Source organism: Sinocyclocheilus rhinocerous, unplaced genomic scaffold, assembly GCF_001515625.1.
Source record: "Sinocyclocheilus rhinocerous isolate Xijiao unplaced genomic scaffold, SAMN03320098_v1.1 scaffold534, whole genome shotgun sequence".
In the NCBI taxonomy this organism is placed as follows: domain Eukaryota; kingdom Metazoa; phylum Chordata; class Actinopteri; order Cypriniformes; family Cyprinidae; genus Sinocyclocheilus; species Sinocyclocheilus rhinocerous.
In genome coordinates, this window is record NW_015646352.1 from 2,304,766 (window position 1) to 2,328,295 (window position 23,530).

The 23,530-nt window shown below is 35.0% G+C and overlaps 3 protein-coding genes and 1 long non-coding RNA gene across 4 annotated transcripts; 2 read left to right on the forward strand and 2 right to left on the reverse strand.

Moving 5' to 3' along the window:
• On the forward strand, positions 1–6,518 carry LOC107707505 (phosphatidylcholine-sterol acyltransferase-like). The gene is made up of 7 exons (XM_016511561.1): positions 1–245; positions 515–671; positions 1,376–1,491; positions 1,567–1,662; positions 3,105–3,329; positions 5,418–6,006; positions 6,038–6,518. The coding sequence occupies exons 1-6, from the start codon at positions 101–103 to the stop codon at positions 5,993–5,995; spliced, it is 1,317 nt and encodes a 438-aa protein (XP_016367047.1). The 5' UTR covers positions 1–100; the 3' UTR covers positions 5,996–6,006; positions 6,038–6,518.
• A 1,362-nt stretch (positions 6,519–7,880) lies between these two features.
• LOC107707506 (group XV phospholipase A2-like) lies at positions 7,881–20,914 on the forward strand. The gene is made up of 6 exons (XM_016511562.1): positions 7,881–8,423; positions 16,576–16,732; positions 17,687–17,805; positions 17,889–17,987; positions 18,099–18,323; positions 19,722–20,914. Exons 1-6 carry the CDS (start codon positions 8,288–8,290, stop codon positions 20,231–20,233), a joined length of 1,248 nt encoding a protein of 415 aa, XP_016367048.1. The 5' UTR covers positions 7,881–8,287; the 3' UTR covers positions 20,234–20,914.
• LOC107707507 (uncharacterized) lies at positions 17,477–17,806 on the reverse strand. The gene is made up of 2 exons (XR_001636262.1): positions 17,717–17,806; positions 17,477–17,542 (listed from the first exon to the last, which is right to left on the reverse strand). It is a non-coding gene; the product is annotated as an uncharacterized LOC107707507 (long non-coding RNA).
• A 363-nt stretch (positions 20,915–21,277) lies between the features above and the next one.
• On the reverse strand, positions 21,278–23,192 carry LOC107707435 (U6 snRNA phosphodiesterase-like). The gene is made up of 7 exons (XM_016511434.1): positions 22,868–23,192; positions 22,573–22,781; positions 22,317–22,500; positions 21,978–22,031; positions 21,765–21,870; positions 21,602–21,685; positions 21,278–21,469 (listed from the first exon to the last, which is right to left on the reverse strand). Exons 1-7 carry the CDS (start codon positions 22,972–22,974, stop codon positions 21,365–21,367), a joined length of 849 nt encoding a protein of 282 aa, XP_016366920.1. The 5' UTR covers positions 22,975–23,192; the 3' UTR covers positions 21,278–21,364.
• Between the last annotated feature and the right edge of the window lie 338 nt (positions 23,193–23,530).

Here is a 23,530-nt window from a genome sequence, read left to right on the forward strand (position 1 = left end):
TCACCGCCCCCTCGCGACGCCTCATTGGACGAACTCATTTATAGATACGAACTGAAGCCGCTGGAATCAGAGGCAGACAGCCAACACAGACACAAACGCAATGGGACATTCGCGTTCCTTCACATGCGTTGCATTTCTTCTGATTGCACTGCACCAGACCTCTGGATTCTGGTTATTTAACGTTATCTTCCCTCCGACGGCCAAACCTCTCATCATAAATAATAGCACTCCTCCGCTTATCATAGGTAAGCAATCTTACGTTCATAGTTTGGATATTTAAATTGAGAGTTTGTTTAATGTGTTTTCTATATTGGTTCATTAATTTAGTAGGAAAGAATATAAAATTATTACATAAGGCAGGTTAGAAAAGATAACAGATTGACCTTTCATGCACTTTTAGACCAGTTCAAATCCATATTATGTGCACAGTTTGTTGCAGGATCTGTCTGTGATAACAAAATATGTATCTGGTTAATTACATAAACTTTTTAAATTTTTGACCCCTTTTTAACAGTACCTGGAAATCTGGGTAATCGCCTTGAGGCCAAAATAGACAAACCCACACTGGTACACTGGATGTGTTACAAGAAAACCGAGGACTGGTTCCCTCTCTGGATTGACCTAAACATGTTCATGCCCATTGGAATTGACTGCTGGATTGATAATATAAGGTAAACTCACTTTGAAAACTTTAAACAAATCTTTGTAAATGTATAAATTACTGTCACTAAAACTGTAATGCCTCCTTGCTGAATAAAAGTATTCATTTCTTTTAAAGGGGTCATATGATGCGATTTCAATTTTCCTTTCTCTTTGGAGTGTTACAAGCTCTTGGTGCATAAAGAAGATCTGTAAAGTTGCAAACACTAAAGTCTCAAATCCAAAGAGATATTCTTTATAAAAGTTAATGATCTTTAAAATAGCATCATATGACCCCTTTAAAACAAAAAACTTAGTGTGTGTATGTGTTTATATATCACTATTTTTATGCTTGGAATGTATATTACTCAATATTTAAACTTGTTTTGTCTCATGTGCGCAAATTCACAGAGCAACCCTTTCTGGGTACCTCTGATTTATTAACCGCTGTTTCCTAATAATCCTCAGTTCTGTATTTCAGGTCATTGACCTTTTGTCTATTGTTTTTGGAGGGTTCTCAGAGACTGATGTCATAAGTCAGGCCAGTGTATGATAATCAATATTTAGTAGCACTCTACTGTCCTAGCTAGGTTAAGTAAAACAACGTCAAATCAGGTTATCAGAAGCTCTGATATATTTGAACAAAAGCCTCCCTGCTTTTGTAACCTTGAAAGAAAACAATTTCTTGTTTTTCATTGGCTCAGACTTGATTGTAACATTTGTTTCTTTTGTGTAGAATTGTGTACAACAGGACAACTCGCAAGACTTCTAATGCACCCGGGGTGGAAGTAAGGGTCCCTGGATTTGGACAGACGCACCCTATAGAGTTTCTTGACTTAAACAAGCTGACAGGTGAGTATAACATCTCAAGTAAATGAACTTCTCTCCTCACATCTGTATTTTTATTCTGATGTACATTTTTTGAAGGTTACTTTCATACCATGGTTCAACATTTGGTCAGCATTGGATATGTGCGAAATGAGACTGTCCGTGGTGCTCCGTATGATTGGAGAATCGCTCCAAGTAAGTGAAGTCACAGTGACGGGCAACTACAAATAGTTGACTGTACTCACTACATCAGTACTGCAGAGTTCAGCTCCAACTCAAATCAAATATACATGACCATGAGAATCAAGGTCTTCAGAATTACATGAAAATGACAGGCAGGTGTGTTTGATTAGGGTTGGAGCCAAACTGTGCAGGACAGTGACCCTCCTGGACTGGAGTTGTACAGTCCTACTCTACATAATTGACTTTACATATACTGTACATATTTATTGTGTTTTCATATACATTTATATAATATACAGTGGCGATTCAAAATCTAAATAAAAATTTAAACCCACCCAATAGATTAAAATAGGTAGCTGCAAATTGAGGGAAAAAAATATAATTAAAAAAATAAATCGTATATATATATATATATATATATATATATATATATAATAAAAAAGTACATACATACCAGTGTTATTTTAGTATTACTTATATACTATTATAGTATTTATTAATGATTTAAATGAGCTTTTATTTCTATTTTTTAGTTTTAATTTTATTTGTTGTTAGATTTTAATAATTTTGTTATGTGCTTTTGTCCTTTTTATTAGTTGTTTTAATTTATTTATTTTTTAACATTTACATGCATAAGTGTACTTTCATTATGTGTCCCTCAAACAACTATATGTTAATTTTCATGTTTAGTACCACATAGATAAGCAGGAGGAGTATTTTTCACATTTCAAAATTTTGATAGAAGAAAACAAATTGTGCTGTCAAACGATATCGTGATTAATCGAATCCAAAATAAAAGTTTTTGTTTACAAAATATAAGTGTGTTTACTGTGTATATTTATTGTGTATATATAAATATACAAACATACATGTATATATTTTAAAAATATTTACATATATATATATATATATTTATATTCAAATATAATGTTTATTATATATAAATATTAATATTTTATATATAAACAAAACACATTTTTCTTAAACATGCATGCATGTATGTGTATTTATATATACATAATAAATATACATAGTACACACACACACATATTATGTAAACAAAAACTTTTATTTTTGATGCGATTAATTGCGATTAATTGTTTGACAGCACTAAAAAAATACAGTATATTAAATATGTATATATTAAATAAACAAAATAAATAAATAATCCACATACATAAACATACAATAAAATGGCAACATTAATAATGATTATTATAAAAGAGCATTGATAATGTTATACATGTGCATATTCACACAGATTTTGGAGGAACCAGATCCATTTCAACCACCCAGAACAATCTACCAACATGCTAAAAAGCATTTCAAACATCTTAACAACAACATAGGAACGCCCTGGCAACTCCATAGCAACACACTGGCAACTATTCACACAGTGTTCTTACTGTGTCCCACAAACAACTATGTGAATGTTTCTGTTTGGTACCACGTAGATGAGCAGGAGGAGTATTTTTCACGTTTGAAGATCCTGGTGGAGGAGATGCATGATGAGTACAAGCAACCGGTCTACCTTCTGGGCCACAGCATGGGCAACAACTACATCCTGTACTTCCTCAACCAGCAGACTCAGCACTGGAAAGACCACTACATTAAGGGCTTCATCTCTCTGGGAGCACCCTGGGGTGGCGCTGTGAAGACCCTCAGAGTCTTAGCATCAGGTACAGTGAAGAGAACATCATCCATAAATACTGTCAGCTATACATTTTAAAAAAAAAATCAAAAATACAGTAAAATAGTAATATTATGAAATACTATTAAAATTTAAAATAACTGTTTTCTATTTTAATATATTTTAAAATGTAATTTATTCATGTGATGTTAAATCTGAATATTCAGCAGCCATTACTCCAGTCTTCAATGTCTCATGATTAATATCAGTAATATTGAAAACTGTGGAAACTATGATTTTTTTTTTCAGGATTTTCTGATGAATAGAAAGTTCAAAACTAGTTATTTGAAATATAAATCTTTTGTATCGTTATAAGTCAGTTTAATGCATCCTTGCTGCATAAAAGTATAAATTACTTGAGTGTGAGGTACATAGTTTCTCATCAGACGTAATATAGTGATGTTATCATTAGGCTTAACACATCATTGAACTGTGTTCAACTCACCAACAAATGTATTGAAACACTGTGGTTTGTTGTCCCAGTACACGCCCAAGAAATAGACAGGGACTCCAGTAAGCATGATGGCCAAGCCAATGCCACACACCACAGGCTCCGAGTACAGAGAGAAAATCAACAGGAAGGCCCAGAACAGCAGATAGATGACAGGCCACACCAGACTGATCTGTGAGTAGCAGAAGTAACGTTAGCAGTCAGAATTTCCGGTAAATTTCCGGAAACTTTCCAAAAATCCCTGGAATATTAAAAAAAAATCCTGGAAAGTTTCCAAAAAAAATCTCGAATTTTTCTAGAAATTTACTGAAAATGTTCTGCCTCTTTGCAACCCTAATCATTGATATACTATTATAGTTTTGTGTTAAAGCAGCACTATGTAACTTTTGGCGCTCTAGCGGTTAATAAACAGAACTGCACACATCCCGCGGAAGAACATTCCAACCGGAGCTACTTCTGTAAATTTATGTCTATGGCGATTCACGCAGGTATGTGTTACTCCGCAGCGGTGACGACCCGACCAGGCTACAATAGTCCAAATATATGTACTTATTATAAGTGTACCGTAGTTAGGCCTGTCGCAATAATCAATATATCGACTTTTCGTGCAATATATGTACATGACCTCAATAATTTGTGGTAACGCAATATCTCGCCAGTTATATTTACTTAAAAAGTAGTCACCATGTTTTGTACATTCCATTTGCGCCTGTGTCTTTTGCAGCTTCTCGTACATAACGTGGTATTGTCATGAGGTGCTAGTTCAAATTTAAACAATGCTTCTAAAAACAAAGTTTAATCTGCAGATATGGCCTTGTTTAGGGATCTGTGCCTTTGTGCATACGGACATCTGACTGCTAAGAAGTGATCGAGTTTTTCAGCAATAGTGTGCACCCTTAATTTACAGAGAAAAGGTCAAAAAATCTGTAGATGGACAAATCTCCATACAAGTTCTTTGTGCATTTTTCTTTTTCTCTACTTGTTACTTTGCACTTTTTGTTAGAAAATGTTTATTTACTATTTATTCAGGTTTTTTAAGGTATCTAATATTTTGATACTTAATTTCCATGATCTAAATATTCTTAAAAATTAAAAGTTTGTTGTCATTTAGAAGTGTGTAGGCCTTCTTGCTTTATTATGCTGTAACATTATGATTATATATTCAGTGGCATAAAATGGTCTTTTAAATGACAATAATATAGTTTATCGCAGTTATTTCTGGGGCAATATATCGCACACCAAAAAGTTGTTATCGTGACAGGCCTAACCGTAGTGATTCGGAATAAGACAAAAACGTGGTTTGTAAGATGAATTCATGATGTACTCACTCATTATATACATTTTGCAAATTTTGAACACAGAAAAAGTTACAAGGTGCTGCTTTAACATTCTGGATTACATTTTATTTATATTTTTTCTGTTGTAAATTTAATTTTATTTGAAGTTTTAGTAATTTTGTTGTGTGTTTTTGTCTTTTTTTATTCGTTTTTTTTTTTTTTTTTTACAAATGTATTTTTAATTGTTAACAATACTATCATTTTAACATAATTTAAATTTTAGGTGACCTATTTCTTTAACATCTATGAAAAAAATGTAAATGGAGTTTTGATCTTTATGCCATTTCAGGTGAAAACGATGGCATACCCTTCGTGTCCAATATAAAAATTCGCGAAGAGCAACGGATGACCACCACAAATCCGTGGATGATCCCTTCTGAAGAGGCATGGTCCAGAGATCACACCTTCATCTCCACCCCCTTTTTCAACTACACCAACCAGGACTATCAACAGTTCTTCAAAGACATCAACTTTGAGGATGGCTGGTATATGTGGGAGGACACCAGAAACCTCACAGCCGGTCTGCCCCCACCTGGCGTCGAGGTCTACTGCCTCTATGGGGTGGGCCTCCCTACACCTGTCACGTACGTGTATGACGAACAGTTTCCAAACGCTGATCCCATAGATATTATTTACGATGATGGCGACGACACCGTTGGCAGTCACAGCATGAGTCTCTGTAAGCGCTGGATGGGGAAACAGGAACAAGCCGTGCATGTGACAGAGTTCAGAGGCATGGCTCATTTGGACATGGTCTTTAATCACAAGGTTCTCACAGCAATCCAGAGAATTTTGGAGGGAAAGTACCATGAGAAAACGAGCGACAGCTCTGAAGATCCTCCATCTCTTAGCCTAGGTTTTGTATGACATTTTCCCAGCTACATTATAAGTATCTTGATATCATGTACAAAAGTATGTCTTACACATCTCTTTGTATTGGTTTATATTAATAGGCATGATATAGTCATTTTTTGCTTTGTTACAGTGTATTATGCAGAATTTATCAAATGTATTTAATCTGTACATTAAAGATTATAGCCACCATAGCTCTTAAAGTGTGAAATGTACTAGAAGTTTCTTGTTTTGTATAACATAGCATAACTTAAACTCTTTATGCTACCATAATGTTAATTACATTTCATATATATATATATATATATATATATATATATATAAGGAACATATTTTTTAGGCTGTGACATTGTTAAACTACTAGTTTAACGACTGCTTACAATAAAAACATAAATATGTTTTATCCATATTAGTGGTGCATTAATGTGTCCATGTTTTTCATATACATATCTGTACACAGTACAGATCATATTTGCTGAACTCTGTAACCTTTGAACCAGTTTAGGAGTTCTAAGTATGATACACATCAACTTTTTGCAAACAAATTAAAATACATTAGACAAAGGTTCAAGGTTCACGCAGAAGCAGGCAGTCGTTTTGCCAGGAAATCTTTTCTTGATTGTTGTTGGGGGGAAAAAAATGTATTGTTTCTCTTGAATTATAGATACTTTGGTGGTAATTCTTTTAATTAGTAACTCGTTTTGGTATTGTTTTCCTCCTTAAACCACATGATCTTTGAACATTATCCTCACATGGAGTGAAACAAAGCAACCTGCATGTGCAATATGACTAATTCAATGATCAGCATCTTAACCCGTGACTACATTCAAAATTGACTTCAAAATGCTTACTACACAATAAAACAATAAGAACACACATTTTCATTAAAATACAGTATATATATATATATATACATATGTGTCATTGTTCTGTTAGTAGCATGTTATTTTAGTATCATTGGTATACTATTATAATATTTTATTTTTGAATTAGATTTTATTTTTATATTACCGATTTTCATTTTAAAGTTTTAGTAATTTTGTTGCATGTTTTTGTCCTTTTTATTAGACTTTTTGTTTTTCAAACTTGTCTATGTATTATAGTTCTATACTTAATGTATAGTTTTAAGTTTTCGTTTTAACTTCTTTTTAGTTGATTTGGTACATCAACTTAAAATAAATGAAAAATGGTAACTAGCTGAAGTTGGAGTTTTTATTTTAGTTAATGTTTGTTGTTTCAATTAAAGTTTTTATCAATTTTTTTATTTTTAATGGTTTTAGTGGTAGTTTTAGTTAACAATACTCTGGTTGTAGCATAGTTATTGTTAACTAAAACTAAAACTTTTATTGAACATTAAAATAAATCTGAAATAAAATATAATTATATATTAAATTAATATATAATTAGATTTAAAACAAACTTGGCAACCTATGGAAATTTTAAGTTGAACTACTAAAATTACTAAAACTGAAATAAAATAATATAGAAATATAAAAAAACGATTAAAAATGTATAAAGCACATAAAAACATGACGAAAACTTAACAGATAAAAATAACTGACAAGAAAACTGACAATATATAAATAAAAGATCATTCAAAATATTAATACGAACTATATAAGTATATAGATAATACTAATTTAGCATGGCTGGAATTGACCAGTTAGCATCAACGATCAGAACTACTGTTCTTTTTCTTTTAATAAAATACATTTTACTCAAATTAATTTAGAAAGAGATTTCAATTATTTAATACAAACATTTAATACAATTCATATTATTCAGATAATCTATCAAAACAAAACTAAAAAATGTCATTCGGGCAATGTCATTTTGTAAACTAATTTGCTATAGGTTTCCTAAAGAATAAATTAAGGTCTGTGATAATTATTATTTGAATATGTTTTTACGTTTTATTCTGAAACATAAATAACATACAGTCAGTCCTTAGCTGTAGTCCCTAATTAGCATCTTAGATTTTCAAAGCACACAATGATTTCGAAGTTCACATCTAATGTATCTATGACTATGTGTAATTTATGCTGCAGAAAATAATATGCTTGCAGCATTTTTTGCGATAATCGAACTGTCTCTCAAAGCTCCGCCCACCGACCCGATGTGCTCTCTCATTGCTTATTCGCGTCTAGTTGCTTCGCCGCATTGTCTGTGCTTATCACGCTGTCACTGTTCCTCAGACCGAGAAGGGACACTACTCAGGATCATTCCTAGACGACCTCACGATGGACAGATAAACACAAATGCACCCTTGATCCTGTGAGCCAGCAGAGGTGTGAGCCACTGAAAGAGATGCTTTCCTGCCATCGGTTGATCCTCGCGTCGCTCCAGCTGTGTTTGTTGTTGGTGGTGGTGTCATTTACCGACAGCAGAAGTTTGAAATGCTCACCGGGGAAAGTGTGCCCGGACCGACCGCCTGTGGTTCTCAGTAAGTTCGTTTATTACAGCACATCCTCTTATGTTGAAATGTCCTGTTGCTTTTCTGTACTTGACACTAGTCACAGTGTTTTAATTGACTCATGATGAACTGTCATACGGGCTATTCAAAACCTACCTAGACAAAATTTTCGCTGTTCAGGGAGGCAGCTCTAAGTTGCTCAAAATTTGTGATGGCCAAAATGTTGTATAGATAGCGTTTGTATGAACATTAGGCGTTGAGATACAACCACTGTTACATGATGTACAGTAGTCTGTTTTAATCTCATATTCATGCACGTTATAGTATTATATGGGGTGTTTAATAGCTGAATGCGTTTATAACCGGATCTTATCTCTAGTGGCTTAACACATCTTGAAAGGTGTCGATAGTTTATTAACAGTTTAATTCACGTGACGAAACAGCTGCGAGCGTTAAGGCGATGAAATTATTTACTGTAACTATCGAATAAACCCAAACCCAGTCCACAGTAGCTATAAATGAATAAAACAACGTAAATCCATCATATAAGAGGCTATCGGTTTGTTTTCTGGCATTTTCTTCTTTGAATCTGTTTATTTTCGCTTTGGCGGTTTCTCATATGACACGGTCATATGACCTGAGGAAAAAAATTAAATGACTGATTTTTGTCACTGATTTCGCAACCGGTGTTGTGTAATATTCGGTTCCTGCCAGGGACGGACTGGGAGAAAAAAACGGCCCTGGATTTTATCCCAAATAGGCCCACCACAACTACAAACAGTCGCTACTATCTCACAATATTACAGCAATCCTATCGCATTTCTGGCAAATAACATCACAAAACCCATGGTGACCCTGCTGACAAAAACAATAGAAACAGAAATTTGAATGATTTCTACTACAAATACCATTACAACCATTACAACCCATCAACTTTTAACCATTAAAACCATTAAATAATGGTTTCCTGTAGTGTGTTTTGGGACATATTACATTAGGATTTAGTGGTTTAAACAAAAGCCACCAACAGAAGGCGACCAATTACAAGTAGAGACCAAAACCCAGTGGGAAGACAGAGTAGAGCTCAGGAGGGAAGAGATGAATTAGCGCCATGGCCACCGACTATAAAAAGATCTTGAGTCATGATGTGTGAGGAACCTGCTTTAGCTAATTACAGCAGTCATGAAGATCTCAGTGCATCAGTTTCCAGGCCTTCCATTGTGCAGTGCAGAACTCTGTTGTGTTATTATTCATCAGCAGTGTGAGTGCACACAGACTAGCGACCGATAAACGCTGTGTTTGCAAATATAGCGGTTAGTGTATGTGCTCCGAAACATGACACAAATCATTTCCTGGCCTATTTCAACTAGAAGTAAAACAAAAGTGGTCTAAAGTTGGGGAAAACAACAAAATTAAAACATGTATGTGTGCGTGTGTTCCATTTTGCATTAAACGTATATTTGGAATAGCATACTAACATACTAAAATCACTGTTGCAGTATTTAATATGTATACTGTAAACCATGCAACATTTTCTGCATGCATGGAATGCTTCATAGTTCACTTTGCCTTGAGCCCATCAAATGTTTACATTATAATGTATACAGACACACAGAGGGACGGACTGGAAGTAAAAAACTGCCCTGGATTTTCTGCCAAATAGGCCCACCACAACTACAAACAGTCGCTACTATCTCACAATATTACAGCAATCCTATCGCATTTCTGGCAAATAACATCACAAAACCCATGGTGACCCTGCTGACAAAAACAATAGAAACAGAAATTTGAATGATTTCTACTACAAATACCATTACAACCATTACAACCCATCAACTTTTAACCATTAAAACCATTAAATAATGGTTTCCTGTAGTGTGTTTTGGGACATATTATATTAGGATTTAGGGGCTTTAACAAAGCCATGAATAGAAGGTGACCAATTACCAGTAGAGACCAACAGGCGCCATTACAGTTTCCATTAAAACCAATACAATTTTCATTATAACCAGTAAAACCATTACAAATTGTGATGCTTTCTATTTTTTTTCAACAGAGGATTGAAATAAATGTATTTTTGTGTGAACTAAAATACTTGAAATCTACATAAAAAGAGCAGAATGCAAAATGTATATGACAATGATAAACATAAACCTAGAATCTAGAAACCTGAAACAACAGAATTCTTTCATTTGAGTATTCATAGTCTGAATAGTATTCAGTCTCTCTCTCTCTCTCTGTCTGTGTGTGTGTGTGTGTGTGTGTCATGTTAATCAGACTAATCACCTTATAGGCTACTTCATTTACTCTATTTTCTAACTCAATAGCTCTCAAATGTAACCCGTTGTAGAATCTCTGCTGTCTCTTTATGAATAAATGGAATATTCATGCCAGACATTGCAGAGTGATAAATAGCAGTGGACGCTCGGACCTGGGATTTTACTATAGTGCTATAGGCTACATGCTGTGTATAGTGAGAGGCGGACAAAGGTAACCTGATGTAACTGTTTGCCTGTTTGCTTTTTTCCTTTTAGCTTCTCCGAACCGCCTTTATCTTCATTTCTTTTGCTTGCCATCATGAGCCCACTCTCCTTCGCGTCAGTTTTGGTTTCTTATAAGCAAAAATAGATTGCTTTAGCGCCCCCCTTTTTTGGCCGTCAACGTCACTTAATCTGACACTTTTTCTTTGATGATGAGCCAGCCAGGCCAGGACTTCTCCAGAACATCCAGATGGCCAGTCCGCCACTGGTTCCTGTGAAAAACTGTTCCTGTGGGTGGAGTTTACTTGAATATTCATCAGTTCACTTGTTGTGGGCGTGTCCTTGAAACAACGCACAAACGAATGGAACTGAAAATATTAGTGCACGCTCCTCAAATCGCTACTTGTTTAATGGATTATTTTGAACAGGTAATGAAGTGTCTTTATTTATGAAGGGGCTTTATTTTTAATAGTTTGATTTGATTAGCCTACCTAGCTGTCATTGGAGACTAGTACAGTTTGTATACAACTATGCCTGAAACAAACCACTACAAATGTATCTGTGGCCTAATAAAATTGGTGTGAGCATCCTGTGTCATTCTTTCTTTAATCTTTTTTTTAAAGGGGTTCTATTATGCTTTTTCACTTTTTCAACTTTAGTTAGTCTGTAATGTTGCTGTTTGAGCATAAAAAAGATCTGCAAAGTTACAAAGTTACAAAGTCCACTTCAAAAGGAGATATTTTATTTAACAGAAATCACTTTTCAAAAACTACAACGAGGTCCTTCATTTGATACAGGAACTATTCGAGCCGTTCGTGCCAGAGTGGGGAGAGAGGTGTTGTAATAATGTAAAATATATGAAAAAGAATGTGTTTTTCGAACAACCTAGTATGAGAGCCTGTTCTAGTACACCCCCAAAACAAAATCAAGACTTTGTAAAAGAGCACAATAGGACCCCTTTAAAAAAATAACCAGTTTTTACCAGCCTCCACAGCCCCATCAGTATCTTTTTTTAATTATTCTGAATATCAGGTAAAATTAAATGATTAAAGTCACACTAAATGCACATTTACTTCTGTCACATATTTTCTCCTATTACTACTACTATTACTACTACTATTATTATTATTATATTTTTTATATATTATTATTATAGTTTTTTTTTAAAACATCAAAATCTTTCCACATAAGCCTGTTTGGGAATCACCAAAGTGATATTGAAGGTAGAAATCCACCCAAAAATGACAATTCTGTCATCATTTACTCACCCATTTGAAACCAGTATGAGCAACAACAACAAAAAAATCTTCTACAGAAGAAGGAGTCATACAACATTGAAACAACATGAGAGTGAGTTAATTTTTATATTTAAATGAACTGTCTCTTTAAAATGGACTTTCAAAGTATGTCATATTAGTGTAGCATATCACATTATTCTTTATTGTATTTAGTTAACAGTCAAATACATAGCTTAACAGTTTAGAGAATCTGAGAAAGAGCTACTAATAATAAATATTATAATAATACATATCATATCTGTTCTTTGACCATATGTTGCACTGAAAAACAACCTCATCATGTCATATGTTTAAGAAGGGTATGTGAAAACATAAAATTTCATGATCCATTGTGTTAATAATGTTTAACATTTGAACATCTTATTCAAAACAGTTTTTCACATTTTACAACAATTACATACAATGAAACCCAAATGTTTTTGTCAGCCAAACTCTATTCTCCTGTCTCCTCTCAAAGTTAATATTTCAATAATTTAACAACACACTTTAACGTTCACAGTTCTCTGATGTGGGTTAATAGTAACATGGCATGCAGGTTAACAAATAACATGTTATCTTTTTTAGTAAGTGTTTTATTTTTACTGTTTAAAATTATACTCAAAAAATTATATTGTAGATCACATAAATATTAGTAACATTCATTAAATGTTACTATGACAAGTACAGAAGTAATTGCTTTACGAATATAGCTCAAATTGAAAAGACAAGGAAAGTGTGAAAGTATGCATGTGGAATGAAGCAATGCAAAATTAAGTGAGTGTCTGAGATATTTATTGGCACTCGATGAAAACAGCCTCCATGTATGTCCAGTTCATACAATGATCAGTGACTTCAGCTCTCTCGTCCAATCTAAAACAGACAGTGACTTTACATGATGATGAATATAAAAAATAAAATCAAAGCCATATTATAACATTGGTGATGATGAGACATATGATTTCTTATCCAAATTTATAAACAATATTCTTGGAGTAGCTGCTGACCTATGTCCAAGAAGACTGCATCAGAACAATGCTTTAAGGTTTATGCACTGTATTATGTAATCAATTACAAATTATAATGATTACAATATTAACATTTTAACTGCAAGAAAAATTGTTCTCAGTATGTATGTAGCTTATTTAGGTAACAGAAACACTGGCTATATACAAACTAAACAAGATTTTATAAATGACACAGGATATCTAGCTTATAGCTATATTTATTAGGCGACAGATATATTTGTTTCAAGCATTGTTGTGAACACACTGCAGTAATAGTCACCAGTAGCCTAACTATAGGCTAATCAAACTATTCAAACAACAATTAATGCCCCACAAATGAAATGTATAAAAAGTTAAACACATCAAAAAATAAGAAACTATATTATCCAAGGTTAGCATATGTTATTCGCTTATTGTTTTGCTGTGTGCCTGTAATCAATCAAGCAAAACAGCTTACAGACGATTTATCATATTACACAAACTGCATTGTTTTGACACTGTTGCAATTAATGCTTCAATGCTTAACATTAACACACTTCATTACCTGTTCAAAATAATCCATTAAACAAGTAGCGATTTGAGGAGCGTGCACTAATATTTTCAGCTCCATTTGTTTGTGCGTTGTTTCAAGGACACGCCCACAACAGGGGAACTAATGAATATTCACGTGAACTCCACCCACAGGAACAGTTTTTCACAGGAACCGAATATTACACAACACCCGTCATAGTAAAACAGCCAAATTTGTGTTTTTTTTAATTTTTTATTCCACAAAGGCCAATTATGACATTTACGGCTACATTTTATACAGTAAGAATTATATACGCTCTTTTCAAACTATCTAAAAGTACTGGTATCACACTGATCTATAAAATTATATAATCTCTATTATATAATAGATCAGTGTCACCGTGTTTTGACATGGCACTGTAGTAATACCATGTCTCCTGAATGTTTATCACTGATTAAACTGAAACATTGTACTATTGTTGTTTCTTGTATGTTTTTATAATATAATGTAAATGTATAATAATGTAATATAAAGTATAAAGATTGTTTCTTAAGAAAATGTTATATTAGCCTATTGTAAATTATGTGTTGAAATGATATTGTTAATGTTGCCATGAATGTAGCCATTGTTGCTGAAATGGCGTTAAAACACAAATAAATAATAGCCTAATACAATGTTCTTTGTCATATGAACAGTATAATATACTTTGAAGTGTTTTAGAGCAAGGGTCTTCAACCGGGGGTACGCAGCGGTACTGGGGGTCCGCCAAATATCACAAATAATTTTTTGTTACAAAAATTAAAACATGGGTAAAAAAAAAACATCACAAAGTTAATTTTAAATATAAGCACCCTGAAATGAAAGCAGTAGCACCCTCAGTTGATAGGCCTACTGTAATGATATAATATTGGCTAAACAGATTTAGCAAACGCTCCATTGAGTTTTTGAGTTTGAGCTCTGGAGCAGGCGAAATGTTCCTATTTACAGCGCGTTTTTGCGATGAGAGATGCAGCCAAACAGAGATGTTTGTTGATCTCTTGAACGCAATGGCCAATCAGAGGTGTTTAAGTTAGAATCCGCTCACCGCTCAAAACCCCGGAGTTTTTGTTCAACGCGGGGTTTCACACTGCAAGCGTGAGCAGCTCATATTTTTTTCGGCGTGCATGTTAACAAATGAGTGCATTCTATGGCAAGCCGTTTTAGCTTATAATAATCCCAGTGTTACTCGTCGTAATTGCATTTTTACTAGTAACAATTCAATTAGAGAGCTCTACAATTCAATTCTTACTAGTAACAATGACAGTTAGAGAGCTCTCTAATTCAGTTCTTACTAGTAAGAATGCAATTGCAGAGCTCTAATTAAACTAGAGAGCTCTCTTATTGTATTTATAACTAGTTAAAATAGATTTAGAGAGCTCTCTAATTGGCATTGTTACTAGTAAGAATTTAATTGTAGAGCTCTCTAATTGAATTGTTACTAGTAAAAATGCAATTACGACGAGTAACGCTTGGAATATTTTAAGCTAAAACGGCTTGCCATATGCATTCACACCTGGAGCAGGAGCAGCACTGAAGTGATGGTTTCAGCGCCGAGTCTATTTTTGCTGTGCCACTCACGCTCAATTAAAGTGACAGCACACTTTTGATAAACAAAATAAATATGATTTCACACAAGTGTTAAAATTCACAGAATAAGCATGTTTTAACACGCTTGTTTTAATTATTCAGTTTGGGTTAAAGTATGGTATAAAATTAAAAACAAAACATTAAAAACAGCACGTTCTATTTCAAGGTATGACTGAAACGACATGATCGGAGCTGTTTTTGTTGTTTATCATTTACATGCGAATCCCCGCGTTAAGAAACTATTCAAGTTTATAACTGACCAACTTCTAAAAACAAATTCATAGTTGTCTTTGTAAAGAAATGTGTAGCTTTGTAGCCGCTGCTGTGACGCTGTTCAAGCGCTTCCAGTGTGAATGAATGCTCTCACGAGACTGCAGCTGCTGTGACGCTGACACGCTCACGCTTGCGGTGTGAACCAGGCATTTTCATGCTGCTAAGAACCGACGGCCAATGACACGCTGCAAAGTTTTGGAAGTGACATCTACATATGAATGCGTGATTCACTCTGAAGCCGCAATGGACATAATGATACTAACACGGGACAAAAATACATATGGCATGTCAAAATAGATACGCGCAATGTAAAAGCAGTAAATGTAAATGTCATCCATGGGACCTCCATTGTTCTGCTGGAAAATCCATCTAGTGTCTTTTTTTGGGGGAATATGGTAGCCTGTCTACTAGCTGGAAATCATACAGCCAGACTGGGTTTTCCAACAGGTTTTTGTGTAAAAAGATTTGTCTTCGTGTCTGAATTTACACTACATTATTATTCCGCAATAAAAAGATGGCTTAAGTACATTATTTCTACAAAATTGTCTACGATATCTTAAGTACACTTTTAAGTACACTATTTGACCTGCCAATATTTACATGACACCTCACACCTGATAGCAGGAACGAAAAATTCTTTTTAGTCATGTTAAATATGGGAAAAATGAATTCTGGATGTGGTGACTGATGATAAAGACATGCAAACATTGCAGAAAACTATACTTAGAAGTGTAGTGGGAGGTTAAAATACTTCAAACCAGACCAAACTGGCCGAGATTAGTGATTATAAATGTTTAAACAGTAGGTCATGAGTATGTAATCTCTTTTGAAAAGTGATAATGCCAAGTGTTTTTAATAAGTGATTCTTTGATCATATTTATAGCAGTTTGTGAAGTGCTTCTCATTGAGCTTTCTGTGAAAACTCATTAATATTTGATTCATCGCTCTTGTATTTTTATTCGTTGTGATTAGCTGTGATTGGTTAGCTGGACTAATTAATTCTCTCCATAGTTCCAGGAGATCTTGGGAATCAGCTTGAAGCGAAACTTGACAAACCTAGTGTAGTGCACTTCATCTGCTACAAGAAGACCAAGGACTACTTCACATTATGGCTCAACCTGGAGCTGCTGATGCCGGTGGTCATTGACTGCTGGATTGATAACATGAGGTAAAGGGCAAGAGGGCATCGGAAATCGGAAGTTGTTCATGTGATGTAGCAATTTAAATCCATACCATTTTTCTAAAACAAGCATCCTTCTTCTGCAACAACCTTAACATTCAGGTTCTGGAAGTAAAAATGCCATTCATTTTTTTTCCATATGGAAATTTCAATTATAATTTATAAACCTTTAAGGACAGACCTATAGTTCCAAGGTTGTTAATTAGTGGTATATACTTTTATTGAAGCCATCTGTTCACGTGTGTTAACTTATTTTTAAAGAAATCGCATTTAACAGCCGAATTTGTAGTAAAAAACTACATTACCCATGATGCTAAACAGAAAATTCCACCAATCAGAGTTGCAGCTAACAAATCTTGCCAAAAGAACGTGCAGTAACTTTAAATATATTGTTTTCAAAGATATAAATAACAACTTTAAATGATAAATTAAATTTTTCATTCGCAATGCTTCATGGAATTGTAGTTTTTCTCTCACTAAGCCATTAAGTACACACTCTTGTACCTTTGTCTTTTTGTTCAATTTTCAAATCCTTTTTTTTTTTTTTGTTGAAAAATTGTAGTTTTTCTCTCACTAAGCCATTAAGTACACACTCTTGTACCTTTGTCTTTTTGTTCAATTTTCAAATCCTTTTTTTTTTTTTGCTTGAAAAAAAAGTTTGTAATGTTGTGATTCACCTAGTAGCTGGTTGGCTTGGTCAATGGCTTATAACTCTTTAACAAAGACTTTTTAAAGAAATCTCTATGAGAAAATGAATAGACAAAATACTTCTGGCTGCAACGGCATTGAAAAAGTTGGCTGGCACTAATGCACTCTATTAAATGTAAAAATATAGACATGCTGTGCACTTTTTGAGATTGGAAGCTGACTTTTTCTCCTTATGACTTTTTATACCCTGTTTTGAATATGCAAATACATAATCAGCATATATTTTGTTTGCAGGCTACTGTACAATCGTACAACCCACCTCACTAAAGCTCCTCCGGGAGTGGATGTCAGAGTGCCAGGGTTTGGACAGACCAATAGTTTGGAATATCTGGATCCTAGTAAACGGTGTGTGGGTGAGTGCAAACTGGGTGTTTATCTTATTATGTTAATGTGTTGATTGGTAAAAGTTGTTTGACGAGAGCTTTGTCTGTTTCAGGCAGGTACTTCTTCACTATAGTACAAGAATTGGTTAACTGGGGTTATACCAGAGACGATGATGTTCGAGGTGCCCCCTATGACTGGCGTAAAGCCCCAAGTGAGTATCTTCATGATCTGTTTGTGCACACAAACAAAGTTCTGGGGAACATGTGGACTCTTTTCTTGATGTCTAACTTCTTATGTTTTTCTCCTGATCTGTTATCTGTAGATGAGAATAAGGAGTACTTCTTGCATCTGCAGCAGATGATTGAGGAGATGGCTAATAAAGCTGGAGGTCCTGTGGTTCTCATTGCACACAGTATGGGGAATATGTACATGCTCTATTTCCTTAATCGCCAGCCACAAGCTTGGAAGGACCGGTACATCAAGGCATTTGTGTCTCTAGGGCCTCCATGGGCTGGAGTGGCCAAAACTCTGAAAGTTATGGCAACAGGTATGGGCCAAATTTGTTGTGGAAGGAGATTTTGTGGAAATGGATTTGTAGGTAAATGATGTGGCTCTCATTTTTGTTCTATTAATTTATACAAAATGAATTAAAAATTCATTCACATATACAGTGGCTTGAATACACCTTTATTTTCTGAATTATAATTCAATTAATTGAACTGATATTTTTGAGGGCAGAAAGTCAAAACTGTCACAGTGATTAGGGCTGCAACTAACGATTATTTTGATAATCGATTAGTTGACCGGTTATTTTTCCGATTAATCGATTAATCGGATCTTCTCATTTCTTTCTTTTTTTTTGACAAAAAACACTTCCACATTCTGCCCAATGTCCTTTAAACAAACGTGTCAACTGAATGCTATGAAAATAGTGCTTAACAATTTATTAGACACACATCATAATAAAGATAAAACACAAATATTTTAGGAATCTGTCAAAAAAATTGTTTAAATCTAAAAATGTTATTGTCATTTAGCTGGAGTTGGACGTGCACCGTGGGCAGACCCGACTAATCGATAATGAGAATCGTTGTCGATTATTTTCATTATCGATAATAATCGATTTTATCGATTAGTTGTTGCAGCCCTAACAGTGATACAACTGTCCTCATTTTATAATGAAGAAAAAATGTACATTTAAAAAAAAAAGAGAACATTTTGTCATAGTCTTGTAGTATTATTATTTCTGAGGAAATATTATTGAATAATTATGCAAATTAAATATGATTTTATTAATAATGTTATTTAATAATTATTTCTTTAACAAAACTCCTTATTATAATATTTATATTAATATTTTTAAAACTTTTTTGTCATGTGGTTTGTCAACTCAATGTAATAATTGAATCAAGTCATTTATTTTTATAGCGCAGATATAATTAATGATATTTGTTAAAACTTTTTTTTTTTTTTATGTGTACACGTACAAAAAAATTGGACACTCAGAATTTAACTGCTGGCAAATTACAATTACAAAGAAACAGCACATTAAATTAAACTTGAAATTTTGAAGTAGAAAATCTGAAATGGTATTTTCTTGTAAAACATACTTCAGTAATCTGTTGTATTTAAAACTTTAAAAAAAACTACAAATTTTTTACAGTGCATATTAAACATTGTTATGTTTATTTTATTTTTAGAATGTTGAAAAAACCTTGAAAATGGTATAAAAGTTTTTCCGAACCATATGAACTAAACCATAATTACAATACAAATAAATAAATACAACTTTTGCGTTTCCAAAAACATGCAAGTGTAACATGCAAACATGTCTGTCTAGCACATATTTACATGGAAAAACAACCCCTAAAAACATGGCACTTGTGTATTAAAACCCATTTACGATCACTGGTTTGACCATTTGATGGTTTCGGTTCCATCACAGGTGACATAGACTGCGTTCCTTTGATCAGTCCTCTAAAAATCCGCACCCAGCAGCGTACGGCCGTCTCCACCGCCTGGCTCTTCCCCTATGCCCACACCTGGCCCAAAGACATGGTCCTGGTTTCAACCTCCAACACCAGCTACACTGTCCAAGACTATCAGCGCTTCTTCAAAGATATCGACTATGAGGACGGCTGGGCCATGAGGCAGGACACAGAAACACTGGTCAATGCACTTCGGCCTCCGGGCGTTCCTGTCTATTGCCTTTATGGCAGCGGCATCCCCACACCTCAGGGCTATAATTACACAAATTTCTCAGACACAGATCCCACCGTCATCAACGGGGATGGAGATGGAACAGTCAACCTGTTGAGTGCGACACTGTGCAAACGCTGGGTGGGCCAGCAGAAGCAGCCTGTCCACATGATCGAGCTGCCTGGGAATGAACATCTCGCTATGCTGTTGAACGCAACCACAGTTGAGCACATCAAAAAGGTGCTGTTTCCACCATGATGGCATCACACTTCCCGTTTAACTTTGAACTGAAGATTCTGGTTTGCCAAAGGGACAGGACTCGGTTCTGCTTTTTTGGTGGGGTTTGTCATTATCGTAATTCGCTTTTTTAGGTTTATCAGGAGATCAGCGTGAAATAGTCTGCTTTTGATGGGCACAATCAGCATTTATAGAAATTGTATTTTTTTTACTCCTCAATTCAAATCTAACATTTTAATATTATATAGATTTTAATGCACAAATTACAGTTGTTTAATCTGAAATAGCAATTGCCTGCCGTTAATCTGTGTCAATTACATTTTTTAAATATTGTCAGTTTTTAACCTCTAACCTCCTACTTCTTGAAATCTACTGATTTTATCTAGTGCTTTTTTATGCATTTTCTATCCAAATTGTTCTGACATTGCAGTATTTCTGTTGGTCCTATCGAACAAGCAAGTGGCTATTTATCAGGCTGTCCGTGACCAGTATTGATTTATGTATATTTATCAAGTGGTCTCGAATGTAGAATGTGCAACACGACTTATTTATATCGGCTTAACCTGTGTGACTGCAATTGTGCCAGGACCCAGGATGGGTAAACCGAGGTTACACTTGTACAAACTCTGCTCGGTTATTTGTGCTTTTGTTTTTTACATGAACTGACCTTTTGAATAAAATGAACTATGATTTGTGAAGCAAGTTATTTGTTGCCTTTAAAACTGGGGTTGTAAGATTATGTTCCGTTATTAAAACAAAGACTGTATTTAAGGTACAACTGTGGAAAGTGAAACAAAGTCTTTCAGTTTCAGGATGTGGTGTGTTGCTCGTAAACAGGCTTGATAGTAAAAATGCGATGCATTTTTCAGTGGAATTCAAACCCAGGGCCTGGCTGTTTGTCGCTAAACAACAGATGCCCTGTTGCATACATGCCCTGGGTTAGTGAAAAATCGCCATGTTGCAATTATGTACAATAAAATGCTCTTTACCAAAACTGTATAACGTAACAAAGAGATCCTTCATGCATCAGTTAGTATTTAGTACAAATCTTTATTATATTCTGCTTAAATATGAAAAGTATTAAAACACAAATGTTGACCGCAATACATGTTAGCAAACCTGAAAATTCACATTCTAAACAGAGTTTCAAGATCACTGGAGGGGGAAAAGAAAGACTTTATTTCCCGATTTGCAGCGAAGCTCCGTGCAGTTGAGCTGTATGTAAAATGGCCCGTCTTCATGAGCGTCAACGAGACTCTGCGGAAAAGAAACGCAGGTTATTAGTTCAGATGTCAACACAAAAAAAACAGCCCAACTCCACAACCTTTGCCTTTAATCAATACTCATCCTTGTTTAGTTTGTGGTGCAGATCTGTGTTTGGGTTCCTACCTGCAATTCTGATAAACATGTTTTTTTCAGTCTATCCACATGATCACCCACACACCAAGCAAGGCTTATGTGGAAAGAAGGATCCTATTAAGGAAGAGTGTTAGATGAAATCTAAATTTGATTGTATTTGAGTCACAAATATGAAATCAATGCCAGGTTTTACCTTATAAAAGGTGCTAAGGTTGAATTCTGTCATGGTTTCATCCACCATTTTGATGAGCTCAAGCAACTGAGTTTTTCCAGTGGAGATTTCCATACCAAGGAAGGTCCTGCATGAACAACTTGATGCCATTAAAACAGTGCATGTCCATTATTTGAAAGGAAGACATAAATACACATCCTAGTTGGGTCATTAAGATTTAGAGTAATGACATACCTAGACTTTTCAGCATTAGAATAAACCTTCAGTTTATCAGCCAAGCAGAAAAACCTGAGAAAACAATCTGACTTTTAGATACCCAGCAACTGACATACAGCATAATGAAACAGTAGGGCTTTTCACACTGAAAATAGTTAACCCTGGGTCATTCTAAACCCGGGGTAAATGCAATCCTGGGTTATCTTGCTTCACTTTTCAGATAGCCGCAGGTAAAAACCAATACTTCTAAGTTACTAGTGTGAAACGCTCCTCTTCCCGGGGTTATAAGCGGTGTTTAAAATGACGACAACCTGGGGTTAAACACAGGTTTTGAGGTTTTGATTAGATAGCACTGACTTCTGGAACTGTGTCAGACCGGTCTGAATGGACTGAATAAATGGTTGGATCCAGTGATGGCGCAGAACCACTGTCTTTGAGAGACTGAGGTGAAATTCTTCAGACAGGGACAGGGGGATGCCGTGAGTGGCCGCAACCACCATCATTTCATTGAGTAGCTCCAGAAAGGCCTCCTCAGGATCATCTAAAAAAGGGTTAAAGGTCATTCAGAGAAAAATTACAGTATCGACCTAAATACACTGAGGAAAATGCTTACAAGGACAGAACACGCATGTAGCCCAGTTGCCCCGCTCATGCTGGAAGGACCGCAGTCGCCCTCCATGCTCTTCACTTTTATCGATCCACTGTTCTTCTGATTCTCTGAACATCGCCTTCACGCTATCAGGAAGAGGCAGTCGAGGTGTCGAGTGGGCTGATTTGCCAGCTTTCCTTTTAACAGATCCATGATCCAAAGGTTCACTGATGCTATTGAGGTAAAAAGAGGAACTTAAGAGCCCTGGAAAAGCACATCAAAATAAAACGAAATCAAGAAACCATCAAACACACCAAACCTGTTTTCAGTGTCGAGTATTCCTCTTTTCCTTAAAGGTGAGGAATCATGTTTTGAAGTGTTTTCAGTTTCCTCTTCAGAACTGCTACTACTGTAATTGACAATCATGCTAACAGAAAAAATCTTTTAAAAAAAACTGCATCAGAGAATTAAAAAACTTTTCTTGAAAAACACCATCTCAGTTATGACACTCGTTATTGTCTCGTGCAAAGTGCTTCCATTGGAAACAAATGTTGCTGTTTCTTCACAGCGCCCCGCGACAACAAACCAGAGGATTCATTAACGAATCATTCGTATGAGTCGGCTCTTACAGTGAATCAGTTGAACCGGTTCACAGCACCGGTCAGAATGATTCATTCACAAATCTAAAGCGGTCCGAGCGGTTTTGAGCCACTTGATTGTATGATAGTTTCATATCATAATTTATGACACAAACGAAACAGTGAAATGTAATTTTATTTTTTATTTTTTAGCCGAGACATCCGTTTTATTTAGGATCATATTCCTAATCATGGCTTTATTCAAAGCAAGGATATAGGATGAGTGCGTGTACGTTTTGAACCGGTTCTTTGAAACGAACCATTCGAAAGAACCGATTCTGGAAATGATTTGGACCTCCCATCACTAGAAAACAAACGGTGCTTCATCACAGCGTCCCACTACA